This window comes from Pan troglodytes, chromosome 4 (assembly GCF_028858775.2).
Source record: "Pan troglodytes isolate AG18354 chromosome 4, NHGRI_mPanTro3-v2.0_pri, whole genome shotgun sequence".
In the NCBI taxonomy this organism is placed as follows: Eukaryota; Metazoa; Chordata; class Mammalia; order Primates; family Hominidae; genus Pan; species Pan troglodytes.
This window is the reverse complement of record NC_072402.2, coordinates 48849192-48874059: the sequence shown is the minus strand read 5'-3', so window position 1 is coordinate 48874059 and position 24868 is coordinate 48849192. Positions and strand designations below refer to the sequence as shown.

Genomic DNA, 24868 nt, shown 5'->3' with positions numbered 1-24868 from the left:
ATGGATCAAGAATTCAGAAAGGAATTAGTTGGACAGTTCTGACTTGGGGTCTGACATGTGGTTTCAGGCAGTGGTGGCTTGGGTTGAAGCAGGTAGGAACTAATCAGGCATCTGTCTTTATTCATGTAGTCTCAAGGTGTCTGTATTTGTCCATTTTCACACTGCTATAAAGAGTACCTGAGACTGGGTAATTTATAAAGAAAGAGGTTTAATTGACTCACAGTTCCACATGGCTGGGAGGCCTTAGGAACTTAACAGTCATGGCATAAGGTAAAGGGGAAGCAAGGCGTGTCTTACTTGGTGTCAGGAGAGAGAGCACAGGGGAAGCACTAGACACTTATCAAACAATCAGATCTTGTAAGAACTCACTCACCATCACGAGAACAGCATGGGGGAAACCACCCCATGATCCATTCACTTCCCACCAGCTCCCTCCTTTGACATGCGGAAATTACAATTTGGATTACAATTTGACATGAGATTTGGGTAGGGACACAGCCAAACTTTCATCACACCCCCAGCCCCTCACAAATCTCATGTCCTTTTCACATTTCAAAACCAATCATGCCTCCCCAACAGTCCCCCATAGTCTTAATTCATTCCAGCATTAACTCAAAAGTCCAAGTCCAAAGTTTCCTCTGAGACAAGGCAAGTCTCTTCTGCCTATGAGTCTGTAAAATCAAAGACAAGTTAGTTACTTCTAAGACACAGTGTGGGTACAGGCGTTGGGTAAATGTTCACATTCCAAATGGGAGAAATTGGCCAAAACAAAGGGGCCACAGGCCCTATGCAAGTCCAAAACCTGGCCAGGCAGTCATTAAATCTTAAAACTCCAAAATCTCCTTTGACTCCATGTCTCACATCCAGGGCGCACTGATCCAAGGGGTGGGCCCCCATGGCCTTGGGTGGCTCTGCCTCTGTGGTTCTCAGGTTACAACCCCTGTAGCTGCTTTCACAGGCTGATGTTGCCTGCAGCTTTTTCAGGTGCAGGGTGCAAGCTGTCATGTGGATCTACCATTCTGGAGTCTGGAGGGCAGTAGCCCCCTTCTCACAACTCCACTAGGCAGTGCCCTAGTGGGGACTCTGTTTGGGGGCTCCTGTGTCACATTTCCCTTCCCCACTGCCCTAACAGAGGTTCTCTGTGAGGTCTCTGCCCCTGCAGCAGACTTCTGCCTGGATATCCAGGCATTTCCATACATCCTCTGAAATCTAGGAGGTTCACAAAGCTCAGTTTTTGTCTTCTGCACACCTACAGGCCCAATACCATGTGGAAACCACCAAGGCTTGGGGCTTGCGTCCTGTGAAGCAATGGCCTGAGCTGTACCTTGGCCCCTTTTAGCCCAGCTGGAGCTGGAGCAACTGGGATGCAGGGCACTATGTCCTGAGGCTGCAGAGAGCAGGGGGAGGAGGGGGGAGCACAAAACCATTTTTTTTCTCCTAGGCCTCCAGGCCTGTGATGGGAGGGGCTGTTGTGAAGACCTCTGACATGCCCTGGGGACATTTTCCCCATTGTCTTGGGCACTAACATTTGGCTCTTGTTACTTATGCAAATTTCTACAGCTGGCTTGAACTTCTCCCCAGAAAATGGGTTTTTCTTTTCTACCCCATGGTCAGGCTGCAAATTTTTCAAATGTTTATGCTCTGTCTTTCGTTTAAACATAAGTCCCGATTTCAAACCATCTCTTTGTGTACACACATGGCTGTATGCTGTTAGGAGCACCCAGGCCACCTCTTGAATACTTTGCTTAGAAATTTCTTCTGCCAGATACCCTAAATCATCTCTCTCAAGTTCAAAGTTCCACAAATCTCTAGGGCAGGTGCAAAGTGCCCAGTATCTTTGGTAAAGCATAGCATGGGTGACCTTTACTCCAGTTTCCAATAAGTTCCTCATCTTCATCTGAGACCACCTCAGCCTGGACTTCATTGTCCATATCATTATCAGCATTTTTGGTCACAACCATTCAATAAGTCTAGGAAGTTCCAAACTTTCCCACATCTTTCTCTCTTCTTCTGAGCCCTCCAAACTGTTCCAACCTCTGCCCTTGACCCAGTTTCAAAGTCGCTTCTACATTTTCAGTTTGTCTTTATAGCAGTACCCTACTATCCTAGTACCAATTCTCTGTATCAGTCCATTCTCACACTGCTATAAAGAATACCTGAGACTAGGTAATTTATAAAGAAAGAGGTTTAATTGACTCACAATTCCTCTGGGTGGGAGGCCTTAGGAACTTACAATCATGGCAGAAGGAAGCAAGGTACATCTTACATGGTAGCAGGAGAGAGAGTGAGCTTAGGGGAAGCATTAGACACTTATAAAACAACCAGATCTTGTGAGAACTCACTCACCATCATGAGAACAGCATGGGGGAAACTGACCACATGATCCAATCACCTCCTACCATGTCCGTCCCTCAATACATGGGGATTAAAATTCAGATTACAATTCAAGATGAGATTTGGTTGGGCCACAGCCAAATGATATCAGTGTCTTAGTTAGACTGGGCTGCCATAACAAAATACCATAGACTGAATCCTTTAAATGACAGAAATTAACTTTTTCACAGTTGTAGAGGCTGCAAGTCCGAGATCAGTGTGCCAGCATGGTTGGGTTCTGGTGAGAGCCCTCTTCCTGGCTTGCAAATGGCCCCTTCCCTTCCCTGCTGGCCTTTCCTCAGTGTGTGCACATGGCACAGGTTGGGAGGTGGGGGACAGGAAGGCGAGGGGAGAGAGACAGGGAGAACTCTCCTTCTCTTCCTAAAAGGCCACAATCCTGTCAGATTAAGAACTGCCCTTCTGACCTCATTTAACCTTAATTACCTGCCAAAAGCCTATTTACAAATACAGCCACATTGGGGATAGGGCTTCTATAAAAGAACTTGAAAGGGCGCAGTTCAGTCCATAGCGCAGAGCATCTCCATGTGGTTCATTTGTGTGGGTTAATTTGGGCTTCCTTACAGTGTGGTGGTATCAGGATGGTAGGACTTCTTTCATGAGACTCAGTGCTCCAACATGAGTGTTCCGGCAAGGCACATAGAAGCTACTTTGCACTTATGTGCTGTCACGGAAGTCACATGACATCACTTCTGCCATACCATATTGGTTGACAAGTCACTGCATTCTGCCCAGATTCAAGGGACACCACATCTCAGTCTGGGGAGTATCATTTAATTGGCAGTCATGTTTCAAAACCTTCAAAATAGGGGAGGAGGTGGGGATGGTTAATGGGAACCAAAAGGAAAAACAATAGAATGAATAAGACCTGCTACTTGATAGCACAACAGGGTGACTGTAGTCAATAATGACTTAATTGTACATTTGGAAATAACAAAGTATAACTGGATTGTTTGTAACACAAAAGATAAATGCTTGAGGGAAGGGATACCCCATTCTCTGTAATGTGATTATTACATATTGCTTGCCTGTCTCAAAACATTTCATGTGCCCCATAAATGTATACACCTACCATATACCCACAAAAAATTTTTTTAAAACCTTCAAAACAAATAATTTGTTGACTAAATGGATGGAAGAAATTACAGTAGAGGATAAGACTAACCAGTGTGTTGTGGTCCTCTCCCTCCCAGTGTATGACTACTAAGACTGCCTTACATTTGTGTAGCAATATGACTCATATAACCTTGATTCCAATCTTATGAGGTAGGCTTTTTTATAATATAAGTGGAGAAACTGAAGCTCAGAAACAATAACTTTCCAAGAGCCACATCACTAGTGGGTAAGTGCTTGCCAAAAACCATGTAGACTGTTTGTTAAACCCTTCAAGGGAGGGAGGTATCATGTTTGATTCCATTTTGCACCTCTGGCGGAGTGCCTGATAAAAAGCAAGCATTCAGTAAATGTTCATCAAACTAAAGTGAGAAACCAGTTAGTGGCAGATCCAGAAAATAGGCCTTCAGTAATTGCTGGGACATAAGTTACCCATTTGGAAAAATAAAATAAAATTGAATGTCTTCCTGACAACCAACTGAAAAGCAATTCCTGATGGATTAAAGTCATAAAAGACTAGAGCTTAAAGCTTCTAGATGTCTGTACAGGAAGATATCTTTATGATATCTGGGCAGGGATATATTTATTAAGATGCAAAAACTGCTAACTATGAAATATAAGGCTAATAAACTTGACTATGTTAATATAACTTCTATTCATAAGGAAAAGTGAAAAGAGTTCAAATACTGAGAAAATAACTTTACAAAACATGAAACCAGTGATGCATTCTAGGATATATAAAGAACTACTACAGTCAATAACAAAGAAACATCCCAGTAGAAAAATGGGCAAATGATATGAAGAAATATTTCAACAGAAACGTACATAGCAATCAAATGTATGAAAAGATGTTCAACTTTATTAGTAATCAGAGAAATGCAAATGAAGACCATAATAAGTTACCATTCTTCACTCAGAAGATTGGCAAAGATTAAGAAAACCAACAATGCCAAGTTATCTTTGTGGATATGGATCAACAAGAATGTTTGTGCACTGCTTCTAAGAGTATAACTGATTCATCACCAAGTTGGAGAAAAACTTAGTATTAGAAAGTTGGAGCTTACATTCTCCACAACCTAGCACATCCTCCCACTCCCACCTCAGTATTTACCTAGAGATACCTTTGCATTTGTGCAAGGTAATATTGAACAAGTGTTCATAGCAACCCAGATTCCCATCAGCAAGAAAATGGATCTATAAATTGTGGCACATTTATGCAATGGAATATTTTATAGCATTAAAATAAATAAGTATAACAACATGGAACAATATAGTTGAATCTTAGTAAAAGTGAAGGAAAGAAACTGCAGAATACTGCATACAATATGATACTTTATAAAGCTCAAAAAGAAGCAAAACTGTACAATATATAAGTGGTAAAACTGGAAAAAATGTCACAAAATTCAAGAGAGTAGTTATTTTTTGCCCAGGTTACCTGTTGCATAAGTAAATCCAACGGTATTATTAATGTCCTATTTTATAAGTTGAAGGGTGGATTTAATTTGTCCTCACTACATATATATAGTTATATCCATTTGCAGATATCAGGTTACACATAAAAATTTAACATATATTAAATGTATCCTTAATTCCACTAAGAAAAAAAAAGAGAAAAAGCAGTGAAAACAAGGACTTCCCCATCCTTTTAAGCTAAAAAAAATGGCCAAGTGTCAGAAGCCAGCAATTATGGCTGCAGGTATTAGTATTTCCCAGTTCTGACAAGGGCTTCTCAATTGTTGGCTTTTAAAAGCCAACAAACCTCCAAGAAGATTTCATACCTACTCTTTCCAGCCATTTTGGCGAGAAAAATATACAGTGTCTTCATGTCAAAACAATCAGGCATATTCTATTCCAGTGGCCTGCTAAGGAATAAATGCACAAGAGGAATTCTTTCATGAAATAGAGGCTGAATTATGCAAGCTAAATTTGAGAAGTACAGTGATCTATTGTAATATTGTTTATTTATTTTTTTTAGAGCGGCAGGCTTTGATCTTGCCAATTCATCTTAGCCAATTAGTGATTTAAATAGGAAAGCTTTAATGTTACAGTGCAGATGAATAGGTCATGAGATTAAGTATATGATTTTAAACATTATGTAATCTCTCCTACTTGACCAGCCATGGAGACCCAGCTCCAAATTAAAATACAAGAACCAGAACCGACCGGGTATAGTGGCTCATGCCTGAAATCCCAGCACTTTGGGAGGCCAAGGTGAGCGGGTGGCCTAAGCCCAGAAGTTCCAAACCAGCCTGGGCAACATGGCAAAACCTCGTCTCTACCAAAAATACAGAAATTAGCCAGTCTCATAACCCAGTCTCAAAATAAATAAATAAAGAGATAAAAAATTTAAAATTAAGTTTAAAAAGAACCACTACCTTAAAACAATGACAAAAACCAAAAAAAAAAAAAAAAAAAAAGATATCCCAAATTCATTTACAATTTAATTCCTTTTATTTTCCATGTCTTCTTGATTTTTGAAATATGTAAGTGTAGTCATTGGTCATAATCAATACTACTAAACTTACAATTTTGTTGGGGTCTTAAAAGCCTAGGGATCCAGATATAAAGCATCAATTACCTTGGCTTAGTTTCCCCATTGGCTAGGCACCCTTCTTTTGTGCCCCTCTTTTTTCCAAGTACTTACCTATTTTTTAACATGCTGTGTGATATTGATGTTATCTATTAATATGTCTTTCTTTTCCTTCATGTGACTTAAAGCTCTTCAAGAATATTCCTTTTTGTTTCCTTAGTGCCAGGAATAATTAGGAGCTCAGTAAATGTAAATGTGTGTTGAACTGAACTAGCCCCAGTGAAAATGTATCTTCATGCAGTGTGATGCCTCACTTCAGCAACCTTACACTGTGGCTCACACAGAAACAGTGAATCTTGCGATGGCATATTGAATTAGTAGTCAGCAAGCAGTGCTGGCTGTATCCCCCTAGCCCAGGAGTGCAGACAACTACCTAAGAATATCCTCTTCACCGTGTAGTAAGATAGCAACTTTATAGTAAATGTCATGGACTGGGGCAGGGGCAAGAGGGAGCAGAAGAACTAAATTACAAATATAATACAATTAGTTATTTCTCTATTTTAGTTTAATTTTTTTGGTTTGGGTTTTTGTTTTTTTGGTTTTGGGGTTTTTGTTTTGTTTTTTTTGTTTGTTTGTTTGTTTGTTTTTTGGTTTTTTTTTTTTAAGAAACAGGGTCTGGCTCTGTCACCCAGGCTGGACCGTAGTGACGTGATCTCAGCTGACTTCAACCTTGCCTCCCAGGCTCAAGTGATTCTCCCACCTCAGCCTCCCAAGTAGCTGGGACTACAGGCACATGCCACCAGACCCAGCTATACTCTGTTATCCTATTATAATTCCTTAGCAAATTCAAAGTTCCTAATTCTTTTTTTTTTTTTTTTTTTTTAAATGAGGCAGGGTCTCACTCTGTCACCTTGGCCAGAATACAGTGGCACAGTCACGGCTCACTGCAGCCTGAACCACCTGGGCTCAAGTGATCCTCCCGCCTTGTCCTCCCAAACTGCTGGGATTACAGGCATAAGCCACCACACCCAGCCCTGAATTCTATTTTTTTTTTTTTTTTTTTTTCCTGCAACAGGTTCTCACTCTGTTGCCCAGGCTGGAGTGCAGTAGCTCAATCTTGGCTCACTGTAACCTCTGCCTCCTGGGCCCAAGCAATCCTCCCACCTCAGCCTCCCAGGTAGCTAAGACTACAAGCACGCACCACCATCTCCAGCTAAGTTTTGTATTTTTTAGTTGTTGTAGAGACAAGGTTTCGCCATGTTTCCCAGGCTGGTGAACTGAGCTCAATTGATCCACCCACCTCAGCTTCCCACAGTGTTGGGATTATAGGCGTGAGCCACTGTGCCCAGCCCTGAATTCATTTTTTAAATGATATTCAGAGAAATATACTGTCTTAATCTCCATAGTTCTTTTAACGGCATTGTAATTTCTCCTTTGTATAATACAGAAAATCCCACTGGAATAATTTTTTATTTATATATTTTAGAAACAGAAAATATAAAGTTCTTGTGAAGAAAAAGACAAAGTCATGAGACAGAAGGTGGGGAGGGTTTGGGGGAAATTAAGAAACTCAATATTTGGCCAGGCACAGTGGCTCATGTCTGTAATCCCAGCAGGTTGGGAAGCCGAGGCAGGTGGATCACTTGAGTTCAGGAGTTTTAGAACAGCCTGGGCAACATGATTAAACCCCTTCTCTACAAAATATACAAAAATTAGCCAGATGTGGTGGCATGTGCCTGTAATCCCAGCTACTTGGGAGGCTGAGGTGCGAAGATCTATTGAGCCTAGGAGTTCAAGGCTGCAATGAGCCATGATCACACCACTGTACTCCAGCCCAGGTGACAGAGTGAGACCCTGTCTCAAAAATAATAATAATAATAATAAACTCAATTTTTGCGATAAAATTTTAAAGAATGATTAAGGATGGTAATATAGTAGTATGGTACATTGGGAAAAACATTAAACTAGAATTCAAAGTTTTTTTTTTTTTTTTTTGCTGTTTTTAACCATTAGATAGCTATATGATCTTGGGAAAATCATTTAACCTCAGTTTTCTTGTCTGTAATATGAGTATATAATCATACTTGTGAGAGAGATGCAGACAGGGAGAGAGAATACTCATTCATATTAAAACTCTTTGTTACAGGAGGAAGTTAGCGGAAAATTAAATCTTGTCACCACAGAGACTAAAATAAGGTTCCATACTGTCAGATCATATAAATTTAAAAATCACTTCTAAGAACTTTAGCCCTCTACTCTTTAAGCAGAAAAACTTCACCTAAAGAGGCCCATGGCCTGGCTGAGATTCAAGGGGAGAAATTTTTGTTAGGAAGGAAGGTGCAATTACAGCAAGACAGTCTAGAAGTGTTGGCTGATTCCCTCTTAGAAAATCCTTGGGCAGTAATTCTGACCTTGCCTGGAGATTGTAAGAGAATATTACTATGATCAGCTCTGGGATAGGAATGTGCTTAAGTAGCACATTTTAGAAGTGCCTTACTCCTACCAGAGAACTCTGGGGATTTCCCAAGACCTGTGTCTGCCTAGCAAGGAGTGTCTGGTTATAATAGTCAGATTTCTGTTGTGTCATTTTTGTGGTAAGTTAAAGATTTCATTACAGTTAATTAGTCATACATATATAAATTATATATATATATATATATATATATATATTTTTTTTTTTTTTTTGAGACAGTTTTACTCCATCACCTGGGCCAGAATGCAGTGGCACGATCTCAGCTGACTACAGCTTCCACTTCCCGGGTTCAAGTGATTCTCCTGCCTCAGCCTCCCAAGTAGCTGGAATTACACACACATGCCACCACACCCGGCTGATTTTTGTATTTTTAGTAGAGACGGGGTTTTGCTCTGTTGGCCATGCTGGTCTCGAACCCCTCACCTCAAGTAATCCGCCCAATTCGGCCTCCCAATGCTGGGATTACAGGCATGAGCCACTACTCCCAGCCTAATTAGTCATATTTTAATTAGACCTAATTCAGGGCTGATTTTTCTCAGAATATCCTTCTACCTGTTTGCACCTGTGTCATTTATTTTGGGAATAAGTAGTTTTAACTTTAACATAGATTATGAGTTTTGAGTTCATATCCTGAATGTATTTTAGGCTTTCTGAAAGAGCAGCCCTGCTACATGCTGATATGGCAGGTTGCAGTCTACCTAGTATGAGAGCCCGTCCTCATCAAGCATAGCCATAGGGTAGGAATTCTGCATTCTTCAGCTGTTGAGGCTTTGTCATGAGTCTGTGTCCTGAGCTCATGGCCAAATGTGGCCCAGGAACCCAAGTACACACACGGCTGTCCCCCTGTAGCCTTAGCTTCTCGCTGGCTCCTTTCCTTGCTGGGATGGCCTTCTGCTCTGGACCTTAGCCTGCTTGCCTGGGTCCTTAACAACTTACCCAGCTCTTGCCAGGCCCTTCTCACCAGGGATTCCTCCCAAGTCGCCTGCACATAACTACAGCCTGGATTCTCCCCAGCTCTACAGCTTGCAGTATTGCACTGTCTAGAGACTCCTGTTGCTGTGCTTCACACTACAGGACAGACTTCCTGGCGCTACTAAAGGCAGCCTAGATCAACCCAAGTTAATCACATCCGCAGGAACACTGTGATTGGAGCTGCTGGCCACCCCTGAGGGAACCAGCCCATAGCCCAGTTATCTCCCTGGCCATTGTGGGTTTCCTCCCTTTGCAGGCACCTGCTGCTAGCATCCCATTGTGCACTGATACTAGCTAGGGAGGGTTCCAACTCCAGTCATGCCAGCATGCACAAATTCTCCAGGGATACGAAGGGAGGTTGCTGTGGAAAAAGGAGCCTAGCTATTTTCTGCCTCCACTGAGGATAACCTCAGAGTAAATATATGCACAACAAATGCCTTAGTACTGTAACATAAAATTATTTGTTGGCCAGGCATGGTCACTCAAACCTGCAATCCCAGCACTTTGGGAGGCCGAGGCAGGTGGATCACTTGAGGCCAGGAGTTTGAGACCATCCTGGCCAACATGGCAAAACCCCGTCTCTACTAAAAATGCAAAAATTAGCTGGACGTGGTGGCACATGCCTGTAATCCTAGCTACCTGGGAGGCCGAGGCATGAGAATTGCTTGAACCTGGGAGGCGGAGGTTGCAGTGAGCTGATAATCGCACCACTGCACTCCAGCCTGGGTGACACAGCAAGACTGTCTCCAAAAAAATAAAATAATTTTTTAGCAGGCAAAGTGAGATACAGATGGCTGTATTACGTAGTATTTAGTTAAAATACAACTCTGTTACCTGCTGCAACAAAAGATATACAATTACAGAATTATTGCAGCACAGATCTAGCACCAACAATCTAAAATGCAGTCTCTAAGCTAAACACAGTCCTTTTACAGATTTAATTAGTTGGGAAATTAGGGATGCTCAGGGTTGAACAGCCTGGGTCTGTCATGGAGAGAATCTTTAACCAATAGAAGGCCTATAAGGCTTTAGAAACAAGTCCCTCATTGGCTTTCAACCAAACTGAATCCATTACACCTGCTGAATCTGTCCAGAGTCCATTTCTTCTTAGGAACCACTAACTACCCAGCCATCCAGATGTGCCATGTGTATTCTGCCACCTGCTTTAGAGAAACATCTGGTGTCTTTATTACCTTGCTGTGGCTGGGGGAATTTTCCATTCCCCTCCATGGCCCTCTGTTCTTTTGAGTGAGTGTTGTTTGTGCTGCTGCATATAGATTCAAATTTACTGTCCAGCTTTCCTCCTCTTTGTGCAGTGCTGACTCATTTTCCCCAGATACTTGTTCCTATGCGGCTTGCTGTAGTCCCTTGATCTCTCTTGGCAAATGACAGTAAGGCATTTTTGAAGTGTTGGAAGGCTTTTGCTCGGGCTTTATCCAGCTCTCCCTGTTTGGTATATTGGCAAAAGAGTCCCACTCTGCATTTGTGTAGAATTTACCCATTATTTCTATTCCTGCCTTTCAAGTAGGAACCAGGTTAGCAAATGATAGAAAATTAAATCCAGATGATTTGTGATAAGAAATATGTTTTGTGAAAAAGACCACTGAGTCATAAAGAATGCTCAGAATTAGATTACGCAAATGCTCTGTTATCACACTTTCAAGTGGTACAGGCACTGCTGATTTTGATTCAAGGCAGGGAAATTCTAGTTAGCTTTTTATTTATTTAATGTTTCTGTTTTAAATGAGCAGGAGCTCACTAAAGTATAAAAGAAATTAGGTCTTCGATAGGGCCTGCCTCGTAATCACCTATGTGCTTCATAACCCAACAGAGATGATGAATAAATTTGCTGTGGCCTCATAGTTTATAATTTACCTATGCACTGTTTCAACAGAAATGGTTTTCATGCTCTTTAATTTCAGGAAACCTGTGATCTGGGGAAGATAAAACCTGAGGCCAGACGATACTTGGAAAAGTCAATTAAAATGGGGAAAAGAAATGGGCTCCATCTTCCTGAACAAGTACAGAATGTGAGTTTATGTTTCCTTTTCTTATCAGAAAAAAAAATGAATAAATAAAACAAAATACTGGTTGAACATCCCTAATCCAGAAATCCAAAATGCTCCACAGTCTGCAACTTTTGGGTGCCAACATGATGCTCAGAGGAAATGCTCATTGGAGCATTTCAGGTTTTGTGGGTTAGGCATGCTCTACTGGTAATAATGGGAATATTCCAAACTCCAGAAAACTCCAAAATCTGAAACGTTTCAAGCCCCAAGCATTTCGGATAAGGGATACCCAATTTGTGCAACAAAAAACAGAAAATAGGGAAACAGATGGGTTGTAATAGAATAACCTGTAATACAGTGTATTTTGTATTTAGTGGTTTTAAATTCTACAACTCCTGTTAACCTCATGGTGACAGACAAACAACTGATAACTTAAAATTGTTCTTTAACCTTGTACAAGTTTTATTTGTTTCATGTGTGTTAAGCTTATTTTCCCTACCCTGTTTTACATTCTTTAAGAGCCGTTCTCAGGTCTTAGTAGTTGATTTGTCTTTTCACTCCCTTGGTCATACAGAGATGGGGCACTGATTATAAAATCCTTACCGATGGAGAGTTTTAAAACCAGCACCTTGGAATGGAGTATCCTATGTTTAACACATGCCCCTTAAAAGATGAGAGATTAGCTGCTGAAAGATGCCTCTCAAACTTTTTCTTTTGTCTAATCCCAGTCAAGTCTTCCAGGTTCAAAAATAAACTTGGCTCCAGAATTAACCTTTTTCTTCTTGGAAAGGAAATATACTCCATGATTTATTTCCAGGTCATTCTTCTAGCCAGCAGGACTGGAAATAAGTTTGGAAGAAATCCAAATCAAGTGTTGTCAGCATGTTAGCTATAACCACAGGCACCACTGAGATATGGGTACCTTTCTCCCACGTAAAGCCCCTTGATCACCTTGTATCCTCTTCCTTCACTGAGTTAGAGGAGAAATGTGATTGATCTCACTTACCTGACCCTTTGTCTTCCTGGTCAATTCTTAATTCTGTTTGGAGCATGAACACTGTATTAGTTAAGATATGTTTGGTTGCAGCCAACAAAACCCTGTTTAAACGAGAGATTTATTTGCTTGTATAACTGGAAGGTCGAGGGGTCAGTGAGCTGCATGGGTTGGTTTGATCCTGATGCACAGTAGAGTCATTGGCCAACTGATTTTTCTATTTCTCTACTGTGTCTTCCTCAGTGTTAGTTTTATCTAAAGGGTGGCTTCCTTTCATTCCTAAAATGGCTATAAATCTAAAAACTCCACCATCCAGAAAGACATAGAGAAGCCACCAGTAAACCTCTCCTCATGTCTTAATGGCCCAGAGTGGATCCTGTGGTTAATCCTGAATTCCCTTTTGGTCAATGGAATACCAGGCCTGGGTTATCTGAACAGTCCTGAGGGCAATGGGGGTGGAAGGATGGCCCAACTGGTGTAGAAGTCACACACCTAGAGTTGCAGATAGGATCAGGTCCTATGTGAACTACATGGGCGCTACAAAGTGGGGCAGAGGTAGAAAGGGGGTTGAGGGAGAGTATCGGAAAACACCACTGAACAGTGTGTTAGGTCAGTAGTCTCAAATTTAGTGTGCATCAAAATTACACGGAGGGCTTATTAAAACTCTGATTATAGGACTCGACTTTTAAGAGTTTGCACTTTAGTAGGTTTAGTGTGGGGGTCCCAAGAATTTGCGTTTCTAACAACTTCCCTGGTGATGCTGATGCTCCTAGCCAGGGCCACACTTTGAGAAGCAGTAAATTTCATTATGTAACATTGTTAGAAGAATGGGACAGATTAATAAAATTGTATCTTTTTTTTTTCTGGTGGTTTCCTTCTTATTGCTTCATTTGATCTCCCACCTAATACTTTTTATGCAAATCTTAGAGTCTATAAATCATCTTTTTTTACAAAAGCTCTATAAAACTAAAACATCACCTTTTCCCCGAAGCAACAATAGAATGAATTATTCAGCTCTTATCTCTTGGTTTACTTCATAACCAGATGCTGATTACTGAATTAAAATTTTGAATTGGAAACGATTAGAAATTTGCTAATTGGTAATGCACTGCTAGATTTATTCATTCACTCAGAAACTATTTATTGTGTATGTACTATGTGCAATATATTGTGTTTACTGTACCTCCTAAATTTATTCTTCAAATTCACAACTAATTTCCAAGACACCACCAGGCTTGCCTTTCTGTAAGTGCTACACACAGATACACGTGGACATGACATAGTGGACTGCAGAAACCTGTTTTATCAAGCACATCTCTACAGAAGTACTTCCTGGAGTTTGGGCACAAAAGTCAATCTTCATATGAAAGTGAAACTTACTCAATTGATGGTGATAAAAATTAGTTGTTTTTTTCAAACAATTCTCCTGCCTCAGCCTCCTGAGTAGCTGGGATTATAAGCACACACCACCACATCCAGCTAATTTTTGTATTTTTAGTAGAGACTGGCTTTCACCATGTTGGCCAGGCTGGTCTTGGACTCTTGACCTCAAATGATCCACCCACCTCAGCCTCCCAAATTGCTGGGATTACAGGCGTGGGCCACCGTGCCTGGCAAAAAATGAGTTTCTTTTTATTGCTAATGCCCTGTATTTTTATCTTCCTTTCAGGAAATCAAATCAATGAAGAAAAGAATGAGTGAGCTATGTATTGATTTTAACAAAAACCTCAATGAGGATGATACCTTCCTTGTATTTTCCAAGGCTGAACTTGGTAAGTTTTATTATTTTTCTAGATTAAATCATATAATTTAGGCAAATAGTGTTACCTCACAGTTTGTTTTACTTTCCAGATACAAAATTTCTAAATCATAGTTCAAATAATTATTTAAAAAATGATCCAGTACCTAAGCCCACCACCCCTTCTACAGAAGAGACAATCAAACCAACCAAAATTAGATTTTAGGCTAATGAGAGTATATAAAATTTCTAGAGACAGTCCAGAGGGGACTTAATAATCTTTTTTTTTTTTTCATAATTTTTCTTGGTAGTTTATAGTTGTGTTTAACAGCCTTCAGTGCCTTAAAAATTTTTTTGACTTGCATTGTTTCCTGCATTGTATCTTAAACTAGTCTCTTCTTACTCAGTCCTGGGTCTTTTTTCTTTTCTTTTCTTTTCTTTTCTTTTTTTGAGACGGAGTCTCGCTCTGTTGCCAGGCTGGAGTGCAGTGGCGCAATCTCGCCTCACTGCAACCTCCACCTCCCTGGTTCAAGCAATTCTCTTGCCTCAGCCTCCCAAGTAGCTGGGACTACAGGCATGTGCCACCACGCCCAGCTAATTTTTGTACTTTTAGTAGAGACGGGGTTTCACCATGTTGGCCAGAATGGTCTCGATTTCTTGACCTCATGATCCACCCACTTCAGCCTCCCAAAGTGCTGGGATTACACGCATGAGCCACTGTGCCCAGCCTTCCTGGGTCTTTCTTCGCTTAATTTTGCCTGTTCTCCACTGAAACATCATTTGCACAAGTTTACTGAAACCTGTTCATATTTTGAATTGCCGTCTCCCAAGGCACCTGGCCTCTAACAGCCATCCCAATTCCAGCAACATCAAAATGATATTTAAAGGATTGTCATTATTTTACTTGAATTTCAATTACTACACAAAATTCCTAGAGCTACTAAAAGGCACCATGCCAATACTAAATAAACCAGCAATGAGTGGAAAATTTGATATATGAGAAAATGATTTTTTGCAGGTGCTCTTCCTGATGATTTCATTGACAGTTTAGAAAAGACAGATGATGACAAGTATAAAATTACCTTAAAATATCCACACTATTTCCCTGTCATGAAGAAATGTTGTATCCCTGAAACCAGAAGAAGGATGGAAATGGCTTTTAATACAAGGTGCAAAGAGGTATTATAAATGTTTGTCTTTCTTTTGTTTTTAATGGAATATTTTAAGAAAAGGGTTTACTTTGTTCACCAGTGTCAAAGTCAGCTCAGAGACTGATATTCCTGTGTGTGCACTGTATCTCTAATTCCTCAGACTTACAAGACTTTTAGCTTTTTCATTGCTCATTGACAACCTGCTTGGTGTGGTCACAGGATAAGCTGTTCTAATAAAAATAGAATGGATTAAATAAATTAGAAGTTGCTCCTCTCCTAAATCAACAATCCAGCACTGGTAAGTCCTGCTTTAATATGAAAAAGAAAAAAGGAAGAAGTAGACAGGGATTCTCAGTCATCTAGCCAGTTCTACCGTGATCTGCCTCTCTAGCTATCCAAGTAACCATGAGGACCCTTTTTTCCTTACATAGGGCCCATTCACCATTTGTTAATTCCCAGTTACTGCCTGAAGCTCAAAGACCAGGATCTCTGGGTGATACAGTTCTTCCTGGTTGTAGCTTCTCATAATCCAGCAAACTATAAAAGGAAGACAAGTTATCAGCTCCTCACCCCCACACCCTCCCGCAACACTCCCAGTGATGGCATAGGAAAAGAATAACCACACTGAAAAGTCCCATTTGGAAAAAGAAAGACTGGGAAACATAGCAAGCTCATAGCAATTTTCTAAAACTTTCAAATTCCTCAGGAACTGGGAAGATTCTGTACTATGGTGACGTTTCTTGGTTAGGTTGTTGGACTAAACTTGGGTCTGCTTTCTCATAAGAATTCCTTTATCAATTATACTCCATGGCCCCCAGTTTTGCCCACAGGGAATTGTTTTTGTCCATTATCCTTGATGACCATATCTTAGGGGACTGCTGGTCCTGCTAATGTCAGGTAGAATCCCAAGGGTTGCTTTAGGGATCAAATAATCCAAACTTTTGTAGGCCAGACTTACGATATCTTTGGTAATACAGCCTCCTCAAAAATGTAGGTTTGTTGTCTGTTTGCTGCTAATCAGATGCATGTCAAAATAACTATACCCAAATATCACTTTTGGTCATAGTTCTTAAACTTGCCAAATCTTATATACTGGCTTCTGAATTTATCCATCTCACTCTTCCTCCATTTAATGAAGTCTGCTTTCAGGCCCTCTGAACATAGTGAGCTTGTGGAGGAAGGCAGCATTCTCAAACTCATGTCTGCAGTTCAGTAACTCGGAGTGACAGTCTTTTCTCTTGATACTAGGAACACAGAGCAATTGGCTTTTCCAACCATCTGAAGATTGTAGGCCATAGGCAGAACCTCCCTGAGCAGAATTCTTTTGCTTACATCTTTAGAAACTGGCCAATTCTCACCCAAGCTTATCTCTCCCATGTAATCTTTCAAAAAGCAACAAATGCCAAAAAAACACCTCCCAACAGTATTAGTTTTCCCAAACAATTCCTCTAGACTAAGACTCAGTAGGTACATGGCCTGCCGTCTGAGTTATGGCAAGCAACAGTTTTCACAAATGCCCATGGTATAATGAGAACCTGCTTCCCAGCCTGCAATGTCTGGGTCCTTACCTTCCATTCCTGTACATTTTTCATTTTTATTGTTAGTACCACCCAATTTCTGGTATTAATCTCTACATATATTAGGGTCCAGGCTAAGGGACTTGACAGAAGTCAAAAGCACAGTTAACTCAAATAAGATAAAAGTTTTATCTTTCCAGAAAGTAGATTAGAGGTTACCAGGGAATGGGGAGAGGGAAGACTGGGGAGTTAATGGTTACAGAGTTTCTGTTTGGGGTAATGGATAAGTTTTAGAAACAGATAATGGTAGTGGTTGCACAATAGAATGAGTATTATTGCTGTTGAATTTTACATGGCTAAAATGGCAGATTTTACCACAATTTTTTTTTTGAAAGATTTGTCTTGTAACTGTAAGTCAAGAGGTGAGTGGTCCAGAGGTGGAAGACAGCTCTACCATCCTCAGGGTGTGGCTTTCAGGGTCATTGAGGTCATCTTCAGTTCACAGCCAGCAAGGCAAAGATCTATCAGACATGACCCAGAAATTTCACTCATCACTTCATTCACATCCCATTGTCCCATTGAGTATCACATGGCCACAGCTGGCTTTGAGGAAGGCTGGGAAACATAATTAGGTAACCAAGTGTCCGGCAAAAATTCAGAGTTCAGCCAGGCACAGTGGCTCACACTTGTAATCCCAACGCTTTGGGAGGCCAAGGCAAGAGGATTGCTTGAGGCCAGGAGTTCAAGACCAGCCTCAGCAATATGGCAAGACCTCACCTCTATGAAAATTTAAAAAAAAAAAAAAAAATTCAGAGTTCTATTACTAAAAGAAAAAATGAGAGAACAGATATTGGGAGAAAATTGGCAGTCTAGAGAGAAGATCTGGAGAAACTGCAAAAAATGAAAGAAAAATCTAAACTATTTAATTTTAGAACTTGGAGAATTACATTATGTATGTTTCTCTTCTATGTTTTCCATTTTAGTTTTAAAATAATAATAATTATAACAGATAATTATATAGTGTTTGGTTATGTGCCAGGCATTTGTCTAAGCACTTTACATATATTTTCATTTGAATCTTCATGATTACTCTCCAGTGTAGGTATTTTTATTTTCCATCTTGCAAATGAGAAAACTGAGGGTCAGAAAGCTCCAGAATTTGCCCAAGATCAGGTAACTAGTAAATGGTGGAACCAAATTTTGAATGCAGGTAGTGTGACCTCAGTGTGTGATTTTCCTTAGAAACCAGTCTATAAATAATTTGCTGATTTGATTATTGGAATTAGTTTTTTCTTTTACTTTAACATTTACTCACTTCCTCTAGGAGAATTACTTTCATTTCATTGTTAAGAAAATAATAAAATAATATCAATTTTTGTATTTTTAATACAAATAAAATATAAAAGATATTTGTAATGTTAACTTGGGAAAAATCCCTGAAACATTTTTAAAAGCAGAATTTTATGGTGCCTTAGTTCATTTGTGCTGCTATAACAAAATACCACAGACGAAGTAATTTATGAACAATAGAAATTTTTCACAGTTCTGAAGGCTGAGAAATTCAAGATCAAGGGGCATCAGCATTCAGTGTCTAGAAAGGGCCTTTTTTCTGTATCCTCACATGGCAGAAGGGGGAAGGGCAGAAAAGGCCCAAGTTCTTTAGCTGTAGCCCTTTTATAAGGCACTAATTCATTGGTCACTTCCCAAAAGGCCCTGCCATTTAACACTACCTCAAAAGGGATTATGTTTCAACACATGAATTTTGGGGAACATTCAGACCATAGCGTGTGGCATTAAGTATATTCACATTGAGAATATGTTTATATTTTTCTGCAGCCATCACCTGTATCCACCTGCAGAGTTTTTTCATCTTCCTTAACTGAAACTCTACCCATTAAGCATTAATTCCCCATTATCCCCTATCCCCAGGCCCTGGCAATTACTATTCTATTCTGTGTCTCTGTGAATTTCACTACTCTAGGAACTTCATATAAGTGGAATAATAAAATATTTGTCTTTTTGTATCTGGCTTATTTCACTTAGCATACCTTAAAGGGTCATCCATGTTGTAGCATGTGTCAGAATTTCCTTCCTTGTAAAGGCAGAGTTATATTCCATTGTATATATATACCACATTTTGTTTACCTGTACATCTGTCCATGGACACTTGGGTTGCTTCCATCTTTTGGCTGTTATAAATAATGCTGCTGTGAACATGGGTGTATAGATCTCTCTTCGAGTCTCTGCTTTCAATTATCTTTGTTATTTACTGAGATGTAGAATTGCTGGATCATATGGTTTAATTTTTTTAGGAATCACCATACCGTTTTCTACAGCAGCTAAACTACTTTACATTCTCATCAGCAATATGCAAGGGTTCCAATTTCTCCATTTCCTCACCAGCACATTTTCTATGTTTTAAAAAATAGTAGCCATACAAACGGGTATGAAATTAAAAAGATAAATTTTACGTTATGTGTATTTTACCACAATAAAAATGTCCAAAGGAACTGAAAGTACCAATATTTGGTGCAGTTCTGTCAGTAGAAGTAAATATGGATTCGCTATATTCCTTAAAAATATATTTTCACTCTAAGTTTATAGCACCTACAATTTTATTAAGACCTCATAGTTATCTCCTGAAGTTTAAAAAGTCATAAATTGTTTCAGGAATAAAACGAAATCATGAATCCAAAAAAAAAAGCCTATAACACCAAAATGGAACCAGAAGTTTAAATGGTCTAAAAATATTTGATAATTTTACAAACCTAAAAATACATACAGTAATTCTTCCTTTTAGTGCTTTGGATCAAATTATTGATTAGCCTTTATTTTGTTGCTGTTGTTTATTACTAGGAAAACACCATAATTTTGCAGCAGCTACTCCCACTGCGGGCCAAGGTGGCCAAACTACTCGGTTATAGCACACATGCTGACTTCGTCCTTGAGATGAACACTGCAAAGAGCACAAGCTGCGTAACAGCCTTTCTAGGTTAGTTCTTTTTTTTTTTTCTATGACTGTTTTGCTATACCATGTCAACCAGACAGAAGGCCTCAGAACATAATATGCCTTTGAGGACATCCTACTTTTCCTTCATTCGAGAGAAGTATATTGATCACCTATTAAGTGTTAGATAGTATGCTTGGTTCTAGGGACTGCCTATTGTTTATATTGCTAGTATAGGCCTGGCTTCACTGTATCTTATATCTTCTTTAGGCTTTTTATACTAATTCCTAACATGACATGTAGGTTCTAACAGAGAGTTACTAAAGTTACTGGCTTTATTCTCTTCACTAGGGATTTAGTAGTCATAGCATGGCTGCTTATGAATTTGTATAAAATAAGCTGACAAATATGACGTACATAAAAATAAAACATACATAAGCAAAAGACATTTAATATTCCAGAAACCACTTGTTAATATACAAAACTAATATAAAATAATATACATAAAACTATTATCTAATAACTGTAATATAAAATAATATACATAAAAACTATTATCTAATAACTATAACGTTAAACTCCATAAATGGTATGTATTTGTTATTGTATAATTCACTCATTCATTCATGAGACGTTTATGAAATAACTATTCAGCCTTAGGCAGTATGCTAAATAGTAGGATTACTACTTGAGGCCCAGAGTCCAAGACCAGCTTGGGAAACAAAGAGACCCCAACCCTGTCTCTACAGAAAAATTTAAAAATTAGCCAGGCATGGTAGCACGTGCCTGTAATTCTAGCTACTTGGGAGGCTGAGGTGGGAGGATCCCTTGAGCCCAGGAGTTCAAGGCTGCAGTGAGCCATGATCATGCCACTGTGCTCCAGCCTGGGTGACAGAGCAAAACCCTGTCTCTAAAAATAAAAATAATTTTTTAAAAAGAGACAAGGTATTTTTCTCAATGGATTTGTCACTTACTAGAAACAACAGAAGTGTGAACAGGTAATTACTCTACAGTCTGATGCATGGTATACAAGAGGATGGCTCAGAGACTTAACAGGTTTGTAAAGAATGTTTCCTTCAGTGGTGATTGCATACACTGAAATTTTCCTTAGTAACCACCTGATTAATTTAATTCATTTAAATGAGTTTTCCTTCTAATTTGAGATTGGCATATTCCTATGCAAAGTGTCCTCTTGAGAGAGGCTAAAGTGCGAGGATCCCTTGAATCTGAGAGTTGGAGTCCAGCCTGGGCAACATAGCAAAACTCACTCACTCTCTCTCTCTCGCTTTATATATATATATATTTGTGTGTGTGTGTCTGTGTGTATACATACATGCACACACACAGACACACGCACGCACACATGCACACAGATATATATATGGATAACTATATCTTTGTATCCTCCATGAGTTTCCTCACTTCTCTTCACGGTATTCCTCGGGCTGCTCCTCCATCTCTCACATTGTGAGGTTGCCTTCTGAACTGCCATGTCCTTTGCAGAGCCAGGCATGTTTTTATCGTAACGTATGTAACAAAATGTAAAAAATAAATACATAAGACCATACTCATTTATCCAAATACAGTAAAGTGAAAAATTGACCACAGCAATATAATTTGTGGTTCTCAGAAGTTTCTCCAGCTAAAAACTGGAATTGCTGTGTCCAGATAAACCTTCACAGAAATGGGGTAATTAGAAACTAAACCCAGTGATAGGACTTTCTAGATAACATTGACCACAGGTCACATCTGATGTGTTTTCCCTAGCTTTCTTAGGAGTCTGACTAACTTCATTGAAGGATAATCATGTACATGACTTTAGTTTCACTAGTGCTTTGTTCCCTGAATAACATTCTTCAGTCAGCGTTCTCTGAGATAAACTTGAGCTTTGGTGATGAATTGAGGAACTCATGGCCCAGTTCTGGGGGTGTTAAAAGAAAAAGGGGCTAGGACCATAAAATCAATAACCCCGAAGAGCAAAGTGTGCTTCCATAACACAGCCTGCTTTCCTCCCTCACTTTTTTCCTCCTCCTTTCCCTCTTTCCACCTGATCTATCTGTATTGAGTACTGCAAAGGAGGAAGCACCATGCTAAAACACAGGTGGTATTTATGAGTATGCTTGCTTCCAAAAGCAAGTAGATCACTAACTTTTCCTTTTCCTTACAGATGATTTAAGCCAGAAGTTAAAACCCTTGGGTGAAGCAGAACGAGAGTTTATTTTGAATTTGAAGAAAAAGGAATGCAAAGACAGGGGTTTTGAATATGATGGGAAAATCAATGCCTGGGATCTATATTACTACATGACTCAGACAGAGGAACTCAAGTATTCCATAGACCAAGAGTTCCTCAAGGAATACTTCCCAATTGAGGTGGTCACTGAAGGCTTGCTGAACACCTACCAGGAGTTGTTGGGACTTTCATTTGAACAAATGACAGATGCTCATGTTTGGAACAAGAGTGTTACACTTTATACTGTGAAGGATAAAGCTACAGGAGAAGTATTGGGACAGTTCTATTTGGACCTCTATCCAAGGTACTAAGGATCACGTTGTTGGAAGGGACCTTAGGGATTCAGCTACTGCCTACTTTAAGACTCTACTCTTGGCCAGGCACAGTGGCTCATGCCTGTAATCCCAACACTTTGGGAGGCCAAGGTGGGAGGATTGCTTGAGGCTAGGAGTTCGAGACCAGCCTGGGCAACATAGTGAGGCCCTGTCTCTACAAAAAATTTAAAAATTAGGTCAAGTGTGGTGGCTCATGCCTGTAGTCCCAGCACTTTGGGAGGCCAAGGCAGGTGGATTGCTTGAGTCTAGGACTTCAAGACCAGCCTGGGCAACATGGCAAAACTCTGTTGCTACAAAAAATACAAAAATTAGCCAGGTGTAGTGGTACATGCCTATAGTCCCAGGTACTCGAGAGGCTGAGGTGGGAGGATCACTTGAGCCTCAGAGGTGGAGGCTGCAGTGAGCCAAGATTGCAACACTGCACTCCAGCCTGGGTGACAGAGTGAGACCCTGTCTCAAAAAAAAAAAAAAAAATTAAAAATTAGCCAGGTGTGGTAGTGCACACCTGTAGTCCTAGCTGTGCTGAAGCAGGAGGATCACTTGAGTCCAGGAGTTTAAGGTTACAGTGAGCTATTATCACACTGCTGCATTCTAGCCTAGGTGACAGAGCTAGACCCTATCTCTAAAAAAATTAATTTAAAAAAAGACTCTACTCTTTCATATTTCTCACATGGGTTTCTTAGTGTACAGATTTAAAATGTGGGTCTGAAGCCAGAATGTCTGGCATCATCATTTACTAGGTAGGTTACTTAATTTTTCTGTGCCCCAGTTTTCTTACCTATATTATAGGTCCTATAAACTGGGAATATTAGTAGTACCTGCTTTGTATGGTCACTGTAAGGATTAAATTGGTTGAATACATGCAAAGCATTTAGAAGACTGCTCAGCACATAGCAAAGGCTTAATCAGAGTTAGCTGCTACCATTGTCATTATCATCATCATCTAGTTTGTGCACTACATTTACTTAATTAAATATTGACCACCACCCAGGCATGGTGGCTCACACCTGTAATCCCAGCATTTTGGAAGGCTGAGGTGGGCAGATCACTTGAGGTCAGGAGTTCAAGATCAGCCTGGCCAATATGGTGAAACCCTGTCTCTACTAAAAATACAAAAATTTAACAGGCATCTGTAGTCTCAGCTACTCGGGAGGCCAAGGTATGAGAATAGCTTGAACCCTGGAACTGAGATCACGCCACTATACTCCAGCCAGGGCAACAGAGCAAGACTCTAACTCAAAAAATATAAATAAATAAAATTGAGCACCAAAATATTTATTAGATAATCTGTCTGCCAATAATCTATGGCCACTCCCTTCAGTCTGGCTGAGAGGCAGCACAGTTTAGTAGAAGTAGCAAAATCTTTGCAGTCAGTCAGATTTGAGTTTGAATGCTTGAGTGACATAACCTCTTTGAGATTCTGTTTCTTCCTCTGTAATATGGGACTGGAAATCCTTTTACAGGATTGTTTTATGCATTAAAGACTATATATGCAAATCATCTTGCCCAGATATCAGTGGTAACAATTATAAAAATGTTATAATTGTGTCTATAGCATGTAGTAACTATAGATTCCATAGTGTTTCATCAGACACAAAAGGATTTGGATCTCTTTCTCCCCAGGCTACTTTCTAAAGCAAAGTCAACCTCTTACAATTACTAATAATTTAAATACATCAAAGGAGAGTATAGTATCCCCCTCATTCAGTAATACACACAAGTTTGTAATCCACTGACTTTGAGTGCTGAAAAGTAGGTTGAGTAACTGTGTCATCTAGTTGGTGGGCAGAAGTGTCTTTTAGCACCTAAGTGATTATCCTGGTGTATTAGTCCTTTCTCACAATGCTGTAAAGAACTGACTGAGACTGGGTAATTTATAAAGGAAAGAAGTTTAATTGACTTACAGTTCTGCAGGGCTGGGAGACCTCAGGAAACTTACAATCATGGCAGAAGGGGAAGCAAACACATCCTTCTTCACATGGCGGCAGGAAGGGGAAGTGCCAAGCAAACAGGGGAAAGCCCCTTATGAAACCATCAGCTCTTGTGAGAACTCACTCACTATCATGAGACTGGCTACCCATGAATCAATTACTTCCCACTGGGTCCCCCCCATGACACGTGGGGATTATTAGAACTACAATTCAAGATGAGCTTTGGGTGGAGACACAGCCAAATCACATCACCTGCTGCTTTATGGACTTACTTTCACTTATATTATGACCTAAAAGTAAAACCCTGCCAAATATAGATGAGTCTTATTTTTAAATAAAAAGTATCAGGATATAGTTTTAACCGAAGAACTCTTTCAGGAGTAATCCTTTAATATTGGAGTCTCCTATAACTGTCCTCAGATTTTCTTTCCAGGGTCAAAGAACAATTCTTGCTACCTCATTCTGCCGTCTCACTGCCAGGATATAATTAATTTCTTTTGTACTCAGAGATCTGGTCATTGCTACCAGCACCCTGGT

The 24868-nt window shown here is 39.9% G+C and overlaps 1 protein-coding gene across 1 annotated transcript in view; it reads left to right on the top strand.

Annotated features, from left to right (window-relative positions):
- NLN (neurolysin) overlaps nt 1-24868 on the top strand; it is a 100200-nt gene that overhangs the window by 41623 nt on the left and 33709 nt on the right. Inside the window, exons 4-8 of the mRNA XM_001163138.8 lie at nt 11402-11509; nt 14152-14254; nt 15239-15399; nt 19745-19880; nt 22003-22369. Coding sequence (XP_001163138.2) covers nt 11402-11509; nt 14152-14254; nt 15239-15399; nt 19745-19880; nt 22003-22369 — 875 coding nt within the window. The remainder of the gene's footprint in view (nt 1-11401; nt 11510-14151; nt 14255-15238; nt 15400-19744; nt 19881-22002; nt 22370-24868) is intronic.